The sequence below is a fragment of the Elephantulus edwardii genome, unplaced genomic scaffold, assembly GCF_000299155.1.
Source record: "Elephantulus edwardii isolate Elephantulus edwardi_28Jun2011 unplaced genomic scaffold, EleEdw1.0 scaffold00029, whole genome shotgun sequence".
Classification (NCBI taxonomy): Eukaryota; Metazoa; Chordata; class Mammalia; order Macroscelidea; family Macroscelididae; genus Elephantulus; species Elephantulus edwardii.
Genome location: NW_006399779.1, coordinates 10,584,055 through 10,607,334, shown reverse-complemented (window position 1 = coordinate 10,607,334; position 23,280 = coordinate 10,584,055). Strand labels below are relative to the sequence as shown.

Below are 23,280 nucleotides of genomic sequence, written 5' to 3'. Positions count from 1 at the left end.
TGAAATATTAGGTAAAAAGTACAGTTTTGGTTCTTGAATTCATATTTTCCCCTGTACAAGATTCACATTAGAAAGTATTGACATATAATGTCTTTATTTAAAGGGAAAATACCAACTTGCTACAGAAATAAAAGAGAAAGAAATAGAAGGATTGAAGGAAACATTAAAAGAATTACAGGTAACACAATTTAGTTGTATTTAAATGCAATTTATATTTTAACTTTACAGCAGTAAAACTTAAATATGTAAGCTAGGGAAGCAAAATTAATAAAAACTCAGTTATATCAGTGACATACCTTTTGATATGTTACATATTACTTGTTTTCTCCTAAGAGATGTAAAGAACAAATTAGTAGGATTTTTGCTTCATCATCTTTCATTTTAAAACAAAATTGTAAACTAACTTTTGATACTTTAATAGTAATAGAATACAGGTATATATTGATCTGACCACTTTAAAGATGAGTAAAACCAATTCAACACATACAGGTGACTTACATAAGGTTGTTAAAAGTTAAGATAACATTAATTTAATAGTTGGTGCCAATTTTCTAGGAACACAAAGATTAAGAGCCCTTTACTCTCAATAATAGTTAATTATCTGAAGTGCAATATGTATGTATGATTATATGAAACAATGTAAATGAAAGATTGCATATGAATGAAACACCATGTAAATGAATTATTGTATGCAAATTAATTTTTTAAAAAAGGATAAAACATTTTTATGTAGCACAAAGAAATGCACACTTTCATACAAAGAAGACTTCTAAAATATATTTGAAACAAATGCTATTTAAGTGCTAGAATGCTGTTATTCCCTCTTGAGCTGAGAAGAAAACTATTTTTGTTGGTTACGTATGAAACTTGATTATTAAAAATATTCATGTTTCTTCTGTCTAGCAACTGTGAGTGACATATTTTTTGAAATAAAGTTTTATAATGAGGAAAAAAGGAAAACTTTACTCTCAAGTTATTTATGGCCTCATAGAAAATAGAATATAAATTCTCAATGGCTACAACGAGATTAATTGTATCAGAGATGGTAAGGATGGCACAGGATCAAGAGGGTTCAGTTCTGCTATTCATAAGGTCACTATGAGTCATACTCAGTTCCACAGCATTTAACAATAACAAAAGTAGTAACAACTAATGATGATTTATTCAACACATATTTATTGAAGTCTAATATGTTCCAAATATTGCTCTCACCACCAAGAATACAGTAACTCACCTTACTGCAGCGTGGGAATAGATTCATAGAAATTTACCTCCATTGAGTTTCTAAGACTGTAAATCAATTGGAGGAAGGGGGGAGATTGTCAGTCTCTCTAGAAAAACTGCTGGTGGGTTTGGAAAAAGTATTAACAGTCATTTAAAAAAATTGAGAGGGCAGTAGGAAAAATGGAATATTAATTTGTTTAAATAAAATAAAAATAGCATTGAATATCAATATTACTGATTTCATTGATATCATAGCAGAAAGTTATTAGAAAATGCAGTAAAAATAATAACAGGCATACAGATTCAAAAGGGAGAAGCAAAACTGCTTATATTTTTTATAGACAAAATGACCAGGCCATGGTCTTTCTGAGTACTTGCTATCTATCTGAGAGCTGGACAGTGAATAAGGATGACAGAAAAAGAATTGATGTCTTTGAGTTGTGGTGTTGGAGAAGAGCACTGAAAATCCCATGAATATCCAGGAGAACAAACATACATCTTGGAAAAGGTACAGCCAGAGTATTCTTTGGAGGCAGGAATGATGAAAGTATGTTGTTACGAGGGGTTGTTCCTTGGAGAAAGTCAGATGCTGGGAAGAGTGCAGGATTGGTGAAGGAGAAGAAGACCCTCAACCAGGTGGATTGACATGGTAACTGCTGCAGTGAGATCTTGTATGTCAGGAAGTGTGAGGATGGCACAGGATAGAACAGGGTTCAGATCTTTTGTTCAGATGGTCGCTATGTTGTTGTTAGGTGCTTGATGGTACCTAACAACAAAAAAGAACAAAAATGTAGAAAATCTGAGAGCATCTATGAAAAAGCTACTAGAACTGAGAGGTGAGTTTAACAAGGTCACAGGAATGCAATATCAGTATATGAAAAACCAATGTGTTTCTGTATACTAGCAACAGAAAGTTAAATAAAATGATAATGACACTTATGATGATAATGTTGTTGTTACGTGCCGTTGAGTGGCTTGCGACTCATAGCAACCCTATGTACAAGAGCCCTAAATGCTGTTCTATCCTATGCCAACCTTGCCGTCTCAGACACACTGGTTTACACCACTCCACTCACAGAATCGATCCATCTCATCGAGGGTCTTCCTCTCCTGCACCATCCCTCCACCCTCCCAAACATGATGTCCCTCTCCAAGGACCAGTCCTTCCTTGCAACATGCCCAAAGGATGTCAGACGAAGCTTCAGAATTCTTGACTCCAAGGAGCATTCCAGCTTCACTCTCTCCAGGACAAACCTGTTTGTTCTCCTAGCAGTCCATGGTATATTCAATACTCTTCTCCAGCACCATAGCTCAAAGGCATAAATTCTCTTTCTATCATCCCTATTCACTGTCCAACTCTCTGATGCATAGCATGTAATTGCAAAGACTATAGCCTGTATCAGGCGCACCTTAGTCTCCAGCCTGATGTCGCTGCTATTCAGTACTCTTGAGAGGTCCCTCACAGCTGACTTTCCCAATGCAATTCGTCTCCTGATTTCCTGGCTGCTGTTACCAAGAATGTTGACTGTGGAACCAAGCAAACTTAAACTGTTAGCTATCTCAGTCTCTTCAACTTATGATAGCATCAAAATATTCAGAACACTTAGAGATACATTTAACAGAAAACCTGTAATACCATTATACAGAAAATTATAAAATACTGGTTAAAGAAATGAAAAAAAAAAGACACTTGGTAAACACTAGCAAGCTTTGACTCCTATTATAAATATGCCACTTGTAAATATTTCATGTAAATAAGATCCTACTGTGTATGCCTTTTGTGGTTGAGGTACTTAACCCAGCATTATTTATATTTATATATATACATATATCTCACATTTTGTTTGTCCATTTTTTCTGTTGATAGACCTTCAAGTTCTTTCCATGGTTTTTCTATCTCCATAAAGTTTTAGGTGGCTGAGTTTTCAGAAATAGATCAAATTTTTCTTCTGAGGGGCCTCTACTCTTTATTTAGCAGCTCAGTGTGAATTTAGTAATAATCTTTTTAGGGAAGCTGATCTATTGGTGGCTAAAGTTAATAATTAGTGGAATTACTAATATAGTCATATTACTCAGAGTTATGAAAGCAATCACTGAAATAACTAAAAACAGATACGGTTACAAAATGTTGCTGGAGTGATGATAAGTCTGAAAGAAATGAGAACTAAGTCAGGGGATATTGTTTTTCATTATAAGCCTTTCTATGTTATTTTTACCCCCCTCAGGTTCATGTACTACTTGGACCAATAATTTAAAGAATGTTTAAGATGATAAAATAAAAAAATTAGTAAATGACAAATAGAATTACTTGAGATGATCACTGAGTTCTTTAGCTATAAAATTTTATGGCTCTTATAATACCATAGATACCACAAGTAAAGTTTATAATGATCCCACTTGAACTTTCCCCCCCTAATGATTTGGAGAAATTAAAGTTTGTTCTTATATTATAATTGAGAAATAGAAATTGACATTGCAGTTTCTTGAAAAGTTGCTTTCTAATATGCTTTTTCTTACAGTGTCTTGAACTAGCAATTATTTTTGTACTTTGTTTTGCCTAAGTTCTTATTTCTTGTTGTTGGTGTTGATTGAGGTTGAGTTGAGCATGATTCATAGCTACCCTATGAACAAAAAGGGCTTAAGCCTTTCTGTAACTATTATCATTTATCAAAGTTCATAGAGTTTCCAGAGACATGTTGTTTAGGAAGTGGATGCCACTCCTGCTTCCAACTTATTTCTTGGTAGAGCTTTAAAAGTATTATTTTTATTTCCTACTATGAAATTGTCAATAAAGTAATGAGTTCATTTTGTTAGGATTATTTTGTTTTTTTTAATATTCTTTTTTAAAGGGTTTTATATGTTGTTTTTCATGTACGTTTATTATTTGGGTAAACTAGAAAGTATTTCCAAAGCAAAAGAAATTCCTTTGTATGGCTGACCCTTTTGTAAAAGAATTTTAAGATCTTGTTTTGCCTTGTTCAACCCATGACATAATATAGGTGATCTATAGCATACCTCTAAAAACCCTGTGTACAATAGAACACATGTAAACGATCAGATAGGGTAACTGAGGTGGAGCTTTCAAGTATGGAAATACAAAGGAAGAGAAACACGTTGTCAGCAGACACTAATGATTGGTCTTTGCAATCGCTATGTGTCAGAGAGCTAGACAATGACTATGGAGGATAGAGGGATAAATGATGCCTCTTTGAGCTGTGGTGTTGGAGAAGAGTATTGAATATAACATGGACTGCTAAGAAAATGAACAGATTCAGGCTGGAGAGGGTTAAACCAGGGTGCTCCTTGGAGACAAGGATTCTGAAGCTTCGTCTGACTACTTTGGACATGTTGTCATGAGGGACCAGTCCTTAGAGAGAGATGTCATGCTTGGGAGGGTGGAGGGACAATGCAGGAGAGGAAGACCCTGAGGTGGATTGATTTAGTGATTGGGATAATCGGGGTAGGTGTGTTGGAGACAGATTGGTACAGGAGAGAGCAGGGTGTAGGACTGTTGTACAAAGGGTACCTGTGAGTCGCAGGTGAGTCAATGGCACGTAACAACGGCAACATAGCATACCTCATGGCCTGCTGAACATAATACATGAATATGATAGAGCGATAAAAGGTCTTTTGATTTTCCCCCCTTCCAAATTAAAGAAACTTAAAGTTTCTAGTCATTTAATGATCAGATGTTAGTAAAAGAGAGTTCCCTCCTTTCTTTCCTTCTCTTCTTTTACCTTTAATAAAGTTATAAAGGTAAGCCCTTTATGAACATTATAAAGGTAAATTGTGTGGGGAGTACTGGTAGCTTTGAGATAAAAAGCTGTGTTGCAGTCCCAGAGGCCTGTAGTTCTAATCTACCAGCTGCTCCTGGGGAGGATTCACAATCTCCTCCCACATGATTTACTGCCTCTGCAAACCACTGGAAGGTCAGCTGTGAGTCGACTGGAAGACACACAACAATCAATGTGCTAGCCGAAAACCCCAAACCCCACTGCCATGGAGTCCATTCTGATTCATGGTAACCCTCCATTTGGATTAAGGGTGAAAACTGTCCATTTTTCTCCTTTGACACACCTCTTGGATTTAACAACCCAACACATAACAAACTGTGCCAACAGACTTCCTTACTATATGTTAAGGACTAAGAAAAATTAAGCAAAGCGTTGTCTTTCCCTGAAAAGCTCAGAGTCTGTTAACTTGCTGAATTTAAAACAAAGAGAAATAAAAAAACTAACCCACATAAAAAACAATTATTTTTTTACTTTCGTGGATATGTAGAACAAGAGATGTTGTTGCTGATGTCAGATGCATTTTGGCTGAAAGCAGAGAAAACAGTAAAGATGTTTTCCAGAAAGGTGTTCTAACTACACAATGACATTGAACTGTTTGGATCTTTAAAAAAAAAAAAAAAGGATAACATTGCAGAGAATGTGAATTCCAGAACATTTAGTTGGGATAATATGGAATCTGTATGTAGACCAAGGTGAAATTATTCCAGCAGTATAAGGATACTGCATGGCTCACAATTAGAAAAAGTGTATGCAGAGTTGTATCCTTTCACTAATTCAGTGCTGAGCAAATGATCCAAAAAGCTGTACAGATTCAGGATTAGAGTGATAGTGTCTTTCCACATTTCCCCTCTTTTACTTTGTTTTTCTTTTTATGTACATTTAAAAAAATGAGTTAAGTTAAATCTACTCGCTGATTACTTCCAAATATGTCTTTAGCCTTAGACCAGCCTGAAATTAACCATTTGATTCTTCTCCTTGGATATGTAAAAGTCATGTCAAGCTTTAGTAACTTAAAACTGAGTACATGAAGTTCTCATCTCCTACAAACTAGTTTCTTTTCCATCTTAAATATGACAACTCTCTTTTTTCTACACGCAAATTCTATTAGCTTTGCTTTTAAAATATGTTGGTAAGTAACCACTTCTACTAGAAAGAAAGTCTCTTTAGGACAGGGACTTTATTTTTTCCCTTGTTGTGTACCAAACCCTAGCCAAATAGCTAGCAAACGTGTTCCATAGATAGGTGTTGGATAAAGGAATGCATTATTTTGGTTTTAAAGAAGAAAGTTATTATAAATTAACTTTTGGAAAAATATCAGTAGAAAAAAAATTGTATATAGAAGGCAATGTTATATTTTCTAGTATGTAATACAGTATTAAAAGAAATTTATAATTTTAATGAGGTTCCCCCTTCTTGCTTTTCAAGGTTTCTAAATATTCTTTACAGAAGAAAGTGAATGAAATGGTAAGGAAATTACAAAATTATACCTTTTCTCTGTCTTAGTCTATAAAATACATGGTATTTTTGCCAACATAGATTTAATTAACAACAACAAAAAAAAACCCAACCCCAAAACAACCTCAAACTCATTGTCATCAAGTCAGAACCAACTCAGATCTTACATTTCTGCTATTGAGAAAAGCCTCCAAAATTCTGAGTTTGTAATTCCCATGGGAGGAGTTACTTGTAGCACTAACCCCCAGAGAAGTGCTGCCTTGGGGTTAGCAATGCTGTCTACACCCTGGGCCTCTAGAATGTAAACCAAAGACTATTGAACAAGACATTAATGTCTGTTTTAGAGGCCTGCCTTATGTGTAAAATAAAGCTTAAATGAATAATTTCACAAATTTCTAGATTAAATAGGACTTATATGTAATTTTAATCATAGTAATATAGATAACAGCAGGGAGCTCTGGGGGCGTAGTGTTGTGTGGCAATCTTGAGAGCTCGTGGTTTAGACCACTAGCTGCTCCATAGAAGAAAGATGAGAATTTTCCTCCCGTTCAATTAGCTGCCTCTGAAAACCTGCTGAAGTCAGCTATGGGAAGGTTCTGACTCTGTGGTACACAACAACAGCAACAACAACAATTCTTTTAAAAATAAAATTTTACACAATTCCACCAGCTTCTTCATGGGAGAAAGATGGGCAGTTAACTCCTGTGAGATTTACTACCTCTGAAAACCCACTGGATGATCAGCTATGAGTTTGTCCTGACTCAGTGGTATACGACAAGAACACACAGTTCTCAAATTATTGAAGAGCCTTTTATATTAAAAAATAAAAAAGCAACAAAACACATCTTGCTTTAGTGATGTTCATATTTATGTAAACATGTACTATATTATGAAAAATAATATATCAATACAGAATCATTTGAATAATACAGTTGGAATAGAACAGTCATCCTTTCTCATTCAACAAATATATTTTTGTTATGTTTTCCTTTTCTATAATACTTTAAAATTAACATTTGTGTTTTAATGGTAAATATTATATGGAATATTTTTATTCTCTTCTTTCAGGATAGGGCTTCATATCTCTTGTTCATAGGGTCACTATGAGTTGTAGCTGACTCAGTGTCACAGAACATCAGCAGTAACACTATTTCATTCAGAAAGATATTTAAATATGCATTTGAGCAAAATTTTTTCTGCTCACTTAAACGTTCACAGGAATTCGTTAGTGAATTAATGCTATTTCATCTTTTTTCTTTGAACCAAACTATCTGGAAGTAAAATTAATTATTGGTTAAGGTTTAAGTATTATGTATATAAGGAATAATAAAGGAGAGATCACTCTTTATAACATTAAATACAAAACAAAAATATTTTGCTTTTTGAATTGTTTTGATGTGTTAGAAAATAAAAGAGCTATATGAAGAGTGTTAAGCTTGATTGAATAAAAGATGTGATGTGAAAATTCTGCTGCTGTTCAACTGGAAAGAATAAAGATAATATTGTCAGACTATTATAAACTGTGATTTTAATTAAGAAGCTGAAAAACTAGATTCCGGTTTAGCTTTAAGTACCATGACATTTGTACTGAAAGTCATCTTCAACGCTACAGTGGTTTTACACAAAATATAGTGAAATTGAATAATGTACCCTTTGGCCTGGGAGATAAGGCTACAAGTTAAAGATCAAAGGCAACATAAAATGTGTTTTATTTTATTCTACTTAAAAATTTCTTCAAACGGATATTTATGATCTTAAAAAACCTCAACAAAACAACCAAAGCTCACTGAAACAAGTAGTATACTTATGCTAGTTTTGGGTTACTTAAGAGCTTTTGGTTACTGAATTACAGCCCCTTAGAAACCTACAAAATTATATTTGAGTATAGTTATAGTGGTTTTTTCCCAGCAGTTGAAAGTATTAAATAATTTGCCTTAGAAGAATTTTGCATCTTGGAATATATAACATGGGGTATGTTATACAGAATATTTAAATTTTTCCGATATTTAAAAATTAAAACAAATTTGAATTTCCCCTCTTGGGAGACATTTATTGTGATTTGAATGAAAATTCATAGAACAAATTAGTTTCCTATTCTGTAATTAAACACTTTTTGTATCATGATGTTAATTACAGTCCCCTCAATGTAACTGCATTCTTCCCTCTCTTCCTTGAGTTCTCTCTTTTCATTCATCTTTATTTCTCATCCCTTCCTGTATGGTTTTTCATATAAAATTTATATTCATTTATACTAATTATTAATGTATTAGCTAATTTTATCTCTCTAATAGCCTTATGAAGGGAATACTTTTATGTACATTCTAAAACTTTTCCCACAGCTTCTAAGTAACAAACAGAGTTTATTGAACATTGGAAGACTGCCTTTTGATCACATGCTGTACTATGTTAGGTACATGCTTATGAACTGACTCTGTTCATGAAAAAGGAAATTTAGTGGGAACGTTCAGACTTAGCCACAAAGTAGAGGATGGGTTTGAGAAAAAATTGAGATCAGGCTCATTTAAGAGTTGAAGTAGAATGAAGGCATTCATCTTCTACAGAAATCTTTCATCAGGTGAATAGACTCACTGTTGACTTTCTTTCTTTTTCTAGCTTTCCTTGCTTAGCATTCAAATCCCAAGAGGTAGAAATCAGTTGATCTGTTTCAGGTAATACAGTTTCTCTTGGATTAAGGAAATGATGTTGTTAAGTGCCATCGAGTGGAATATGATTCATAGAGACCCTGTGAACAACAGAGCTGAACCCTGTCTTATCCTGCACCATCCTCATCATCTCTGGCATATTTGAGGCCATTGCAGCAGTCACTCTTTCAGTCCATTTCATTGAAGATCTTCCTCTTTTTCATTGATCTTCCATCATCCTTCCTAGTATGACATCTTTTCCAAAGAATAGCTACTTCTAACCACATGCCCAAAGTATGTGAGATGATGCTTCAACATCCTTGCCTCTAAAGGAGCACTCCGGTTACACCTTCTCCAACTCATAGCTGTTTGTTGTTTTGGCAGCCCATGTTGTTGTTATAAGATGCTGTTGAGTTGAGTACAACTCATAGCAACCTATGATCAACAGATTTAAACCCTGTGCTAGCTATTCTGTGCCAATCTCACAATCTCTGACACACTCGAACCAGTTGCTTCAGTCACTGTGTCAGCCCACCTGGTTGAGGTTCTTTCTCTCCTTTGCTATCTCTCCACCTTTCCAAGTATGATGCCTTTCTCCAAGAAATAGCTTTTTCTAGCACTATGCTCAATGAGTAAGAATATGAAGCTTTGCCTCCTTGCCTCCAAGAAGCACTCTGGCTTCACCTTCTCCAAGACATATCTGTTCTTTTGGCAGTCCATGGGATATTCAGTACTATCTCTAATGCCACAACTCAAAGGCATCAATTTTTCTTCTGTCATCCTTATTCATTGTCTAACTCACAGATGCATGGTAAGTGATTGAAGAGATCATGGTGTGAATCAGGCACACCGTAGTTTTCATCACTCCTCAGTGATTTGGAGAGGTCCCTGACTACAGACTTTCCCAGTACAATATGTCTCCTCATTTCCTGACTGCTGGTACCAAGTGTATTGATTGTGGATTCAAGTAAGATGAAGTTATTGACAGTTTCAAACAAAAGAACTTATTTCCCAAATCACTAAGAATATGCTTTATTTTTATTTGCCGTCAAGTTGACTATGACTCATAGAGACCCTATGAACAATGGCTGTGAACCTTGCCCTTTTCTAATCCAACCTCACCATCTTCAACACACCTCACCCCATTGCTGCAGTCATGGTGTTAATCCATCTCATCAAGGATCTTCCACTCTTGCGCTTTCTACCCTTCCAAACATGCTGCCCTTCTCCAAAGACTAGCCCCTCCTGACAACATGCACAAAGTGTGTAAGATAGTGTTTCATAATCCTTGCTTCTAAGGAGCAAACTGATTTCACCCTCTCCAGGACAAAACTGTTTGTTCTTTTGGCAGTCAGTGGAATGTTAAACACTGTTGTCCAGCACCACAACTCAAAGGTATCAATTCTTCTGTCATCCTTAGTCATTGTTCAGCTCTCAGATGCATAGTAAACAATTGAGAAGACCATCCCTTAGGTCGGGCATACCTTAGTCTTTAACTGATATCATTGCTCTTTAGCATTCTGGAGAGGTCCTCGACACCATATTTTTTTTCTAATGCAACTCGTCTTTTGATTTCTTAACTCCTGGTGCCAAGCATGTTGATTGTAGATCTGAGCAAGATGAAATCATTAACATCAGTCTTCCTCCTCTGTCATGAGTACGCTTTAGTTTTCTCTAAAAACGAATGCATGACTGACAACTTTTTCTACAAATAAAAGAGATTATTTTTTTTAAAGAGCAATTATAGGGGAAATAGAACCTTAAATAGCACTTTAGTTAAAAGAAAATATTTGCTTTAATTTTACATAATTGTAGAAATATCTCTTAACTGATATTTCCTTTGTGGTGTGTACTCAACTTTTTTATCATATCTGTATGTGACATAGTAATGACAATAGTCATTTACCATGATATGTTTATATAACATTTAAAATTGCTCTTCTAAATAGGAGCAAAAGGTTCAGTTGCATCTCCTGGCTAAAGAAGATCATCACAGGCAACTGAGTGAAATTGAGAAATACTGTGCCACTGTAACAAGTCAGTTTGCATCGGTAAAAGAGAACCATGAAAAGTTAGAAAAAAATGGTAGGTGCTATTTTTAAATAATAAAAATGTTTTATAGAGCGGGACCTCTAGTGGTACAGAGGTTAAAGTGCTTTAATTTAACAAAAACATTATGAATGAAACAGCTTGAACCCACCCACTGCTTCAATCTGGGGAGAGCGGTGTGGTAAAGATTTACAGCCTGGAAAATCCTCTGGAGTTGTGTTCTCTCCTAGAGAGTCATTATCAGTTGGAATAAGTTTGATGGCAGTGGATTTGGTTGGGTTTTGGTTCTACAGGGAATGTGTAAATGAACTTGTTTATAAAGATTAAGAGAAACTTATCTGGTACTCTATGATATTCAGTGGTAAATGGCAATTTAATGTGTATTTTTTATCAGTAATAATGTAGACATCCTGTTGGAGCTGTTTGTTTCATTTGTGTTAGCAATACATAATGTATGTAGTATGTTTTCCTTAATGTCTTTCTTGTTGCAGTACAGGAAGCAATACAGTTAAACAAAAAATTGTCTGCTTTAAATAAAAAGCAAGAATCTGAGGTATCCAGTTTAAAGAAGGTATGACAGAAACATTTTGTAAAATATTATAGTATTCTGGAATGATACTGGAATGTATTTGGGTATATTGTTTTTGGTGGAACTATAACAAAAATATTTTTAGCATAACTTTCTAAACTTTAAGTTATGATTTTCATAAATATGAATAAATGTATTTTAACATATGAAAATATTTTATTTGTAACTAGTAGTACACATTTTAATGATAATAGTGAGTGGGCATTCACTTTATGTTAACTTTTTAGCACCGTTTATTCATTCATTTATTCACTATTTATGAGTGACTGCTATGTGCCTGGTACAGCTATTAAGAAAAGAGAATAAACTCTCATTTTCATGAAGTTTATAGTCTAATGGAAGAGTTAAACATAAAACAAATAATCATATAAATAAAACAATTTTAAACATATTAAAAGTGATAGGAAAAAAGCCAAAAATTACAGACCAAGAGAAACTGAAACTTTTTTTGACATATGAATGAGTGATAAGCATATGGTGCTAGGTGGATAAAAATAACATCATAGACAAGGGAACATGTTCAAAAGCCTTGAGGCAAGAATGAGAATGAGTTTAGTATATTTGAAGAACTAGAAGTACTCTGATATGCCTAGAATAGCATGAATGAAGTGGTGCATTTGACATTTACTTCTTATTTATTAAGCAGCATTATCTCCTTTCTGATTTTATACAGTTTATTATTAATAGCATGCATATAATTATTCATAATGTGTTTCATTCATGTACATAGTAGGGGTGTGTGTGTTTCACACTTACATTTATTGTTGTTATACTGTATACAATCATTCCCATACATATTTTTTTCTTGTTGTGTACCATTGAGTCGGATCCAACTGGCACAGGAGGAGATCTCCCATTTTCTCCAGCAGAGCATCTGGTGGACTCAAACTGCATGCCTTTTTGATTGCACCCATACATTCTATTTTATAAAATTAATCACCATTGTACTCTACCCACCGTCTTTTCAATGGGCTTTTCTCCCCTGGATCTTTCCCATTTCTTTACTTACTCCCTTCATCAACCAAATTGTGTGATCCCCCTGCCCCCCATTTATCCTCACCCATCTGATCCCACCCCTTCTGTGCTTTGGCCCCCCATATGTGTTTTACTTTTTATTTTTACGGTAATGGTCTTATGCAGTATTTGCTTTTATGAGACTAAGTTAGTTCACTTAGCATAATGCTCTCCAGTCCCTCCCAAGTTATATAGTATTTTTTGAAATTGTTGCTTCTTAGGGCTGCATACTATCCATTTGTGTGAATGTACCACAATTTCTCAGTCCATTTGTTGTGGTTGAACATTGGGCTGTTGCCATATTTTGTGATGATGAATAACATTGCTATGAACATTGGTATACAAATCTGTTTGTGTCTCAGTTCTAATTTTTTGAGGGTATGTACCAAGTATTAGGACTGCAGAGCCCTCTCCTTCCTTTCCCAGAATGGCTACTGAGAGAATCCAATAACAGGAAACAGCAGTTGTTCTTTTTCTCCTGTGAAACTACCCTACCTGCATTTTCCTAGGAATAGTTATCTGAGACCCCAGCCCACTGCCCTGTCAGAAGGAAGCATCTGTATGCATCCTTTTCCCCAGTTCTCATGTAAGAAAGTATAAAATCTCACTCTAACTCTTCGTGGGGGGCTGGTCTTCTGCTTGAGAGCCCGCCTGGCAGTTTCTCCTCAATAAACTTTCTTGGCCTGCACTGAGTTCTGTCCTTCCTCGGCAACCTTACACCAAGTAGTGGAATAGCTAAGTCATATGGAGTTTCTTTGTTCAGCTTTTTGAGGAAACATTTCCAGATGTGTTCCAAAATGCCTTCCAGAGTGGTTGCATCATTTCACAATTCCACCAGCAGTGTATGAAAGTTCCAGTCTCTTCACATCCTTTCTAACATTTATGGCTTGCTGCCCTACTGAACTTTGCCACTGCTACTGTGGTGAGATGGTATTTCATTGAGGTTTTGAGTTGCATCTCTCTTATTGCCAGTTATTTTGGGCATTTCTTCATGTTTCTATTGGCCATCCTAATATCTTCCTCAGAGTGTCAAGGACTGCAGCCTACAATATGGATTGAGGCTCAATGTCAAGAAGACAAAGATTCTCACCTCTGGACCAATTGGCAGCATCAGGATGGATGGTGAAGAGATTGAGATTGTACACAGCTTTAGTTTGCTTGGCTCCATAGTCAACAGTCTTGGAACCAGCAACCAGGAAATTAAAAGGCGCATTGCCATGGGACAGTCTGTTGTTAGGGACCTCTCCAAAGTACTGAAGAGCAGTGGTGTCTCTCTGGAGACTAAGGTGCGTCTGATACAGTCTTTGGTCTTCCCAGTCAGTTGTTATGCATCAGAGAGTTGGACAATGGCCAAGGAGGATAGAAGGAGAATTGATGTCTTTGAGCTGTGGTGCTGGAGAAGAGTATTGAGAATACCATGGACTGCTAGGAAAACAAACAGATTTATCCTGGAAAGGGTTAAACGGGGTGGCTCCTTGGAGGCAAGGATTCTGAGGCTCTAACATACTTTGGACATGTTGTAAGGAGAGACCGGTCCTTGGAGAGGGACATCATGCTTGGGAGGGTGGAGGGACAGCGCAGGAGAGGAAGGCCCTCTATGAGGTGGATTGATTCAGTGACTGGGATAATTGGGATGGGAGTGTCAGAGGCAGTACGATTGGCACAGGACAGAGCGGAGTTTAGGGCTGTTGTACATAGGGTTGCTATGAGTCGCAGGCGACTCGACGGCACATAACAACAACAACAACAATATCTTCCTCTGTGAAAAGTCTTTTCCTGTCTTTTGCTTATTTTCTGAGTTATAAGTCTTTTTCTTGTAGAGGCCCTGTGGGATTCTATAAACTTCTATTATGAGACGCTTGTCTGAGATGGCATTGCCAATATTTTTTCTTCCAGTTAGTAGAATTTCTTTTCACCCTACTGGAAAAAGGTTTTGATGTACACAGACATTTAATCATTAGAAAGTCCCATTCGTCAATTTTATCCTGTCTTGATTGTGCATTTCTGGCTGTATTTGTCAGCCTTTTTATACAATAGGCAAGCTTTGCTGTGTGAATGTTTAAAAAGCTTTAAGGTTGTTCAGTCAAAGGAAATGAGAAGATGTGATAGTCTGTTAACAGGGAAAGATAATCATCTCTGTGTGCCCTAGACCTTAAAGGGATAAGGGGTTCATTGCAGAGTTTCCAGTGTGGTTCTAAACTATTTCGTGTTAGTATTTTCTCAACCCTACTTTCCAGTTTGGGAAGATTCAGCAGCTAGATTCTATAAAGGTGTGTTTTCAGTTTTGGTTAGAGGCTTGGATGTGGTCCGTTATTCACAATTGGATGTGAGCTGATTGGATTTGCCTCCTATATAAAAAACATCTGATTTTCATTGTTTCATAAGTAGTATAGCACTGATTTGTCAATTTGCTGTACCGAGGTAACTTAGGGTTACTTTAATGGTAAGCACTGACATTGATGTTTCAACTGTGATAATGGTTACCCATGGTGGACAGTGTTTGATGGAGTGCTCAAATTAAAACAGGCTTGGAAGCAGGTAACTATGAACGTAGAGAAATAATGAAAGTTCTACAAGTGTTCAGGACTTTCATTCATAGGGTTGCTATGAGTCATCTCTGACTCAGTGGCACTTAACAACAAGGCCTTCTAAGCTTGGTCCAGTTTTGTCTGTTATGATCTATGTGGTTTTGGGCTTTACTCTCAGGTCTCTGATCCACACCATGAATTAGTTGATTTTTGTGTATGGTATGAGATGTGGATCTTGTTTCTGCAGTTAGCAGTCCAGTTTTGCCAGCACCTTTTGTTGAAGAGGTTGTCATTTTTCTGTCTGATAGGTTTTGTTTCCTTATCAAATATTAGTTGACCACATAGATAGGTGGGTCTATTTCTGGGTTCTTGATTTTGTTCCATTAGTCTATGTGCTTGTCATTTTAACAGTAGTATGCTGTTTTGTGTACTACGGCTGTGTTGTAGGTTTTGAGATCAGGGAGTTCTCCCACTCCATGTTTGTTTTTCAGAAGTGATTTGCTTATTTAGGATCTCTTTCCTCTCCAAATAAACTTGCCAGATTTTTGTTTTGATACTGAGCTTTATAGTTGAGCCATAGATTGACAAAAGACCATAAGTACATTCTATTCTTCTTGCGTAAGTCATTGGTGGACAATTGATCTTAGCTAGTGGTTGTAAACAAGAAACCATAAAATCCCAACTGTGACTGATGGGCATCCTGTAACCATGAGTGAATTAAAAAAAAGGAAGAAATAAACAATAAAAAGCAAGACTGGTGAGATAGAAAGATGAAGTTTCAACATGCTTACCTCTAAGGAGCACTCTGTTTGCACTTTGTCTAAAACTGATTTGTTTGTTCTTTTGACAGTCCATGGGATATTCCTTACTTTTGCCAACACCACAACTTAAAGACATAGATTCTTCTTCTGTCATATTTATTTACCATCCAAGTGCGTAGGAAGCAATTGAAAATACCATAGCTTGGATAAGGATCACCGTGGTCTTTAAAGTGATATCATTACTATTTAGCACTTTGGAGAGGCCTTTGACAGCAAATTTTCCCACTGCAACACATATTTTGATTTCTTGACTATTGTGACCATGGGTGTTGATTTTGGATCCAAGCAATTTCAACCTTTTCTACATCTCTCATAATGTTGCTTGTTGGTGAGGAGTTTTGTTTTTTTGATGCTGAGATATAATTCACATTAAAGGCTGTAGAATTTTATCTTTTGTCAAGTGTTTAAAATTCTTTTACTTTTCTGCCAGCAAGATTGTATCATCCGTATAACACAAGTTGTTGATCAGTTTTCTTCCAATCCTGATGCCAGATTCAGAGTTTAGCTTCTCGAATAATTTGCTTAACATACAGAATGATTAGATATGGAGAAAGGATTTAACTCTGACACACAATTTGCCTTATTTTAAATTATGCAGTGATTCCTTGTTCTCTTTGGACAGCTGCTTCTTGGTCTAGGTATAGGCTTCACATCAGCAACAAGTAAGTGTTTTGGGATTCTCATTCTTCTCAATGTTATCCATAATTTGTTATGATCTATACAATCAAATGCCATTGCAGCATAAATAAAATATAAGTAAACATCTTTCTGGTATTTTGATTTTCTGTCAAGATCCACCTAACATCCACAATAATTCTACAAATCATGTTTGAATTTCTGGCAGTTCCCTGTTGACGTACTATTTCATCGACTTAAAAATAATCTTCAGCAAGCTTTTAATGAGGAATATGAAGATTGAAAGATAGAATTTTGTACAATGAACGATTTATTGATTAGAAATACTTTAAGAAGAATGTTAACAGTGACTATATACATATGTACCAAGGCTCCACTATCAACACTCTTGGCACCAGCAGCCAGGAAATTAAAAGACGTATTGCAATGGGAAAGTCTACTGTTAGAGACTTCTCCCAAGTACTGAAGAGCAGTGATGTCACTCTGGAGACTAAGATGTGCCTGATACAAGCCATGGTCTTTGCAGTCACTTGCTTTGCATAAGAGATCTGGACAATGACTAGGGAGGATAGGAGAATTGATGCCTTTGAGCTTTGGTGCTGGAGAAGAGTATTGAGTATAACATGGACTGCTTAGAAAATGGACAAGTTCGTCCTAGAGAGAGTTAAGCCAGGCTGCTCCTTGGAGGCAAGGACTCTGAAGCTTCGTCTGACATACTTTGGACAAGTTGCAAGGAGAGACCAGTCCTTAGAGAGAGACGTCATGCTTGGGAGTGTGGAGGGACAGTTCAGGAGAGGAACACCCTCTATGAGGTAGATTGATTCAGTGACTGGGGTAATGGAGGAAGGTGTGTTGGAGACAGTGAGATTGGCACAGGATAGAGCAGGGTTTAGGGTTGTTGTACATGGGTCGCTATGAGTAGGGTTGTTGTACATGGGTCGCTATGAGTCTCAGGTGACTCAGCGGCACATAACAACAGTAACAACATATACATGTAGTTTACCTGATGGAGTACACAGGAATCAGGTTGACTATATCTGTGGAAAGAGACATTAGAGAAGCTTAGTATCAGCAGTCAAAACTAGGCCAGGGGTTGACTCTGGAGCAGACCATCAACTACTCATATGCAAGGTCTAATCAAAGGTAAAGAAAAATAAAGTCCGGAGGAACTAAATATGATTTTGCTTATATCCCAAGTGAATTAAAAAACAATCTGAAGAACAGTGTTCTGATTCACTGAACACTAATTACCAAAGACTAGACAAAATATAGAAGGACATTATCCATTAAGAAAATAAAAGGTCTTACAAAGTTTGGGAAGAAAGAAAAGACCAAAGTACCAAAATGGATGTCAGAATAGACTCTGAAACATTCTTTTGCATCAAAAAAGAAGCCAAAACAAAGGAAAGGAATGTTGAAGAAAGAGTTAAGAGAATGTCAAAGAACAGCTCAAAAAGACAAAGCAAAAGAAGGTTAATGAAGTATGCATGGAGCTGGTTAGAAAACCAAAAGTGAAGGACACATTCAGCATTTTTCAAGATGAAAGAACTGAAGAACAAATTCAAGCCTCAAGTTGTAACATTGAAGGATTCTATGGGCAAAATCTTGAATGATGCTAGAAGTATCAAAAGAGATGGAAAGAATATACAGAAACACTGTACTAAACAGAATAGTTAAATGGAACCGTTCCAGGTAGTGTCATATGATCAAGAACTGAAAGAAGAATCTTCACCTCAGGGTTTTCACACTGTACACTAAAATCCACTCAAAAGTGTATTAGAGACCCAGGGGTAAACTAAAAAGCCATAAAGATCACCAGAGACAAAGTAAGAACAAATTTAGAAGCCTTATTCTATGGCATAAGTGGACTTGCAAACAGAAAAATACTCAACCAGGAGAGGATAAAAATTAATGAATGGGAACTTCTAAAAAGCAAATCCTTGTGTAAGTCAAATACTTTTTCCAATAGGGTGAAAATAAATCACACAGACTGGCAATGACATTTCAGATGATGTTCTCAGAACTATACCTTACAGGATACTACAGGAGTTCCAAAGAAAAAGACTGATACCCAATTAAAAAATGGGCGAAAGTTGTGAAAAAGACTTTTCACAAAGGGAGACATCGGGTGACCAACAAACACATGAAGAAATTGTTCAAAATCACTAGTAATTAGAGATGCAAATCAAAACAACAGTGGGATACCATCTTACCCCAGCAGCAACAGCAAAGTTTTAACAGTTCAGCAACCATAGATAAATGTTGAAGATGTGGAGAGATTAGAACTCTTCATGCTCTGATGGTGGGATTGTCAAATGGTAAAACCACTATGGAAGGCAGTTTGACATTTCCTTAAGAAGAACACAGAAATCCCATATGACCCTGCTATTCTACTATCAGGAATATACTCCAAGGAAATCAGAGCTGAGATATGAGTGGAGATATGGGTATACCTATGTTCATTGCAGTGTTATTCACAGTATCAATAAAATGGAAACAACCCAAATGCCCATCAGCAAATTAGTGGTCAGAGAAACTCATAAACCCACACACTGAAATACTATGCAGCACTTAAGAGCAGTAAAGTATTTGTAAAATGCAAAACAACATGGGAGAGTAACGAGGGCATTATGTCAAGTGAAAGAACTTAATTACGAAAGGGTAAATACTGTATATGACCACTACTGAGAAAATAGGAGGGTAATTGAGGGATTATGGGGCTAAAGAAGGAGAATAGAAAAAAATGTGCAGACAGTGAATACTAAAAAGACCAGAACAAGGGAAGATGAACTTGGGAAAAATCGAGGTAAGTACAGTAGAGCTATTATGATTAACAAATACGAACAAGTTGTGTATAACTGTTTAAAAAGGGAAGGGGATGCAACAATGAATGAATGGAATCCCAAAATCTCTGTCGATGTTCATTGAAATGAAAAATAAACAACCTAAATTTAAAAAAAAAAAAAGGGAAGGGGAACAATGGCGGTGAAGAAGAAAAGAGGAAATGACTAGGACAGCAGAGATTAGTGGGTAGATGGAGAGTGGGAAGCATAGGCAAGATACTATGGGGACTTGGTGAGAGGGGGGTGATATAAGTCAGAGATCACTAGTAATTATACAAAACAATATATAGAAATTCTTTTGGAAGCAGGAGTGGCATCCACTTCCTAAACAATATGCCTCTGGAAAATCTATGAACTTTGATAAATGACAATAGTTATAGAAAGGCTTCAGGCTTTTTGTTCATAAGGTTGCTATGAGTCATGCTCAGCTCGACATCAATCAACAACAACCACCACATAATGATTATATAAAACAAAATGGACATAAGTCAAAGTGTAGACAAATGATTGTATATAAACAGTATAAATGAAAGATAATGTTTATGAACTGTTGTGTGCAAACCAGTAGAAAATTGAGTTCAAATAGCTAAGAAAAATGTAAAAGTTTAAGTTTATTTTAAGAGACAGATTTTGATACTATAGACGTTTTGTTGTTTTTTGGTACAATTGAGTTGACTGCAACTCATAGTGACACTTTGAACAACAGACCTGAACCTTGCCCTCCTCACCATCTCGGATATGCTCAAGACATTATACCATATGTTTTATACTATGTAGTTTTAATTTTCAACTTTGGGAATTTATTTTTCCTTTTTTGAAGAAGCTCCTCAAGTCAGTTAATACTGGTTCTTTCACTTATTTAAAATTTCTAATAATTTGTTTTTTCAAAGATAATTTTCAGGGTTTTTTTTAATTGTTGTTTGAGTTTGTCCAGTACAGTAAAGTTATTGGTCTGTAGTAAGATGGATTCTTTTTTTTTTTGTGGAGGAAAGTTAAACAGACTAAACTTAATTGTTAGATAAAACTAGGTATTACAGTTTTGAATGCAGCTTTTTCTATGGCAACAGTATGAAGATTTCCTGATACTGCCTGTGAGCATACATAACCTCTGCTATTTGCCAGAGTAAACGTCAGAGTGCTTAAGGAGAGAGTGATATTAAACAGACTACCCCATACTAGAAAAGGAGGGGTGAAGGAGAAAAAAGTACAATATTTATGACTCTAGGAACTGTAAGTTGTAATTTAGTGAGATCAAAGCTTGTGCTGTTTATTTGCTGTACTAACAGCTTTGAATAAAATGTTTAGAAAACAGACAATACACTAAAAGTTCAGGATGTTTAAAAGACTATAAAGGCTGTAAAATCAAAGGCATGTTGAAAGTTGAAAATCATCTCATGGAGATCTCTGATATTAATTTACTATGTTTTCCAGATTAAGTAATATATGAAATAAAAGGAAAGACTTCAGAAATTTTTAATTCTTATTTTTGTTATCCATATGCTAGCTTTGTATCCCTTATCTTAATTGTATTTTTGTTAGTAGATTCTTGGAGTAAACCTAGAACAGATCACATATAAAACAAACCATCTAATTATTTACATTCTAAGTATTTTCAACATGGGCATGTAGCTAGGAGGTGCTATTACTTGTAGAAGGACATGATGGTAGGAAGGTTTGTGCAGGAGAAGACCCTCAATCTGGTGGATTGACCCAGTGACTGCTGCAGGGGGCTCTTGTGTGTCAGGAAGTGTGAGGATGGCATGGGATAGAACAGGGTTCAGATCTTTGGTTCATAGGGTTGCTATGAGTTGCGCTTGACTCATTGGCATCTAACAACAACAACAACAACAACAACAAAGTTTTCAACAAGAGCAAGGATGTGAATTTAAAGAGTACAGTGGGCCAGATCCAAGCCATGATATTTACAGTTGCTTCATAGACATAGGAAAGTTTCCAATGAATAAGGCAGATAAAGAATTGATGTCTTTTTATTAAGCTTCTGGCAAACAGTATTGAATATACTATGTATTATCAAAAGTGTTAGGCTAAAAATCAAAATGGAGGTTGAAGCTCAACTCAGAAATCCCTATGTCAGGACATTTTCCGAAACCTAAACTCAGAAAATCTTATGTCAGGACATTCCTCAGATCAAGAACTCAGAAATTCCCATATCAGAATCTTTTAAAAAACCAGAAACTTTTTGCACAATAGAGCTCCTGCAGAGTCAACTCATCTCACAAGCCCCTAGAACACACTTGTTAAAATGCCACTTAAGCACCCCTAAGCTCAACCTTCAGTGCTACTCCCCTTGCTGAGTAGCCCGGTACGCAATAAACTTTGAGAATTTTTTCTACCTCTTTGAACTGAAAGCTTTCAAAAAGAACAAACAAAACTTTTTTTTTCTTTTCCTCCAAATTCTTTGTGTGTGTGTACCATCAAGTCGGATCTGACTGGTACAGGAGGAGATTGCCCCTCCTCCAGCAGAGCATCTGGTGGAGTTGAACCACATACCTCTGGGGTTGCAGTGCAGCTTCTTCCCACTAGACCATCAGAGTTCCCTAATAAAAATTTCTTGGAAGAAGGGAAACCAGGGTTCTTCTCAGAGACAGTGATACTGAGACTTTGCCTATCATACTTTAAGCATCAGGAGAGGTTAGTCTCTTGAAAAGGGCATCAAGGCTGGAAAAGTGGAGAGTCAGAGTGTGACAGGAAGACAATTAAAAGAGATGGATTGACAGAGTGAGTGCAAAATGGGCTTAATTAAGCACCATAGAGATTGTGAGGATGGCATAATCTGGTCAAATTTTCAGTTTGTTGTATGTCAGAGTCAACTCAATGACACCTACCAAAACCAATAGCAATTATTTTACTATTTATATGACTCAACGGGAAGACTCAATAAAAGGATTGATAAGAGGCTCACGTGTGTTGGACATAGTGAAGACAGCACAAGATAGGGCAAGGTTTGTATCTTTTGTTCAGTGGGTTGCTGTGAGTCACATTAGAGTCGATGGCACATTATTAAGAAAAGCAAATAGTAGGAGCTCAAAAAATACTACATGGTGGTTTTGTTGTCAAGCAATTTTGTTAGCTTTTCAGAAGTTATTTTCATCTTTTTAAGGATGAAGGGCTTGTAGTAGAACACATTTAAGTAAATTGCTCAAGGAAAATAGAGCCTAGAATGGAGTCCAAACAAATTTGTCGGTTGGGTTGATACTGTTAGCCACTCCATTGCTAGTGTTAGTAGGATAAACAGTTTATTCACATGTTTCTTTTTCTCACTATTTCCTGATTTTTAAAAAAGTCGTATTTGTTAAAAAATGACATTGTTGGCCATTCACACTCCTGTATTGCCTGCCTCTTACACAGTTTTGGAGCTCTCATGGTTTATTGGTTGCTTAGTGCTGAGCTCCTATCCAAAAGACCCACAGTTCAAATTTACCAGTAGCTCCACGGGAGAAAGATGGGCAGTTTCTGCTCATAAATACAACCTTAGAAAACCTGATGGAGGGTTGCTATGGGTTTGGTTATGTACTCTTTGACTCTGCAGATCTAGAGACTATTATGTTTCTATCTTGGAAGTGTACCACTCTTCTGTCAGTTTGTACTGTGGTGACTTTCTGATATGAAAATTATTGCTGTGATACTGAAAATTATGCCACTAATATTTAGAATTTCTGACTAA

At 36.2% G+C, this 23,280-nt stretch overlaps 1 protein-coding gene across 1 annotated transcript in view; it reads left to right on the top strand.

The window, feature by feature from the left end:
* CCDC73 (coiled-coil domain containing 73) overlaps positions 1–23,280 on the top strand; it is a 107,143-nt gene that overhangs the window by 35,194 nt on the left and 48,669 nt on the right. Inside the window, exons 5-8 of the mRNA XM_006883784.1 lie at positions 104–178; positions 6,444–6,482; positions 11,065–11,200; positions 11,656–11,735. Coding sequence (XP_006883846.1) covers positions 104–178; positions 6,444–6,482; positions 11,065–11,200; positions 11,656–11,735 — 330 coding nt within the window. The remainder of the gene's footprint in view (positions 1–103; positions 179–6,443; positions 6,483–11,064; positions 11,201–11,655; positions 11,736–23,280) is intronic.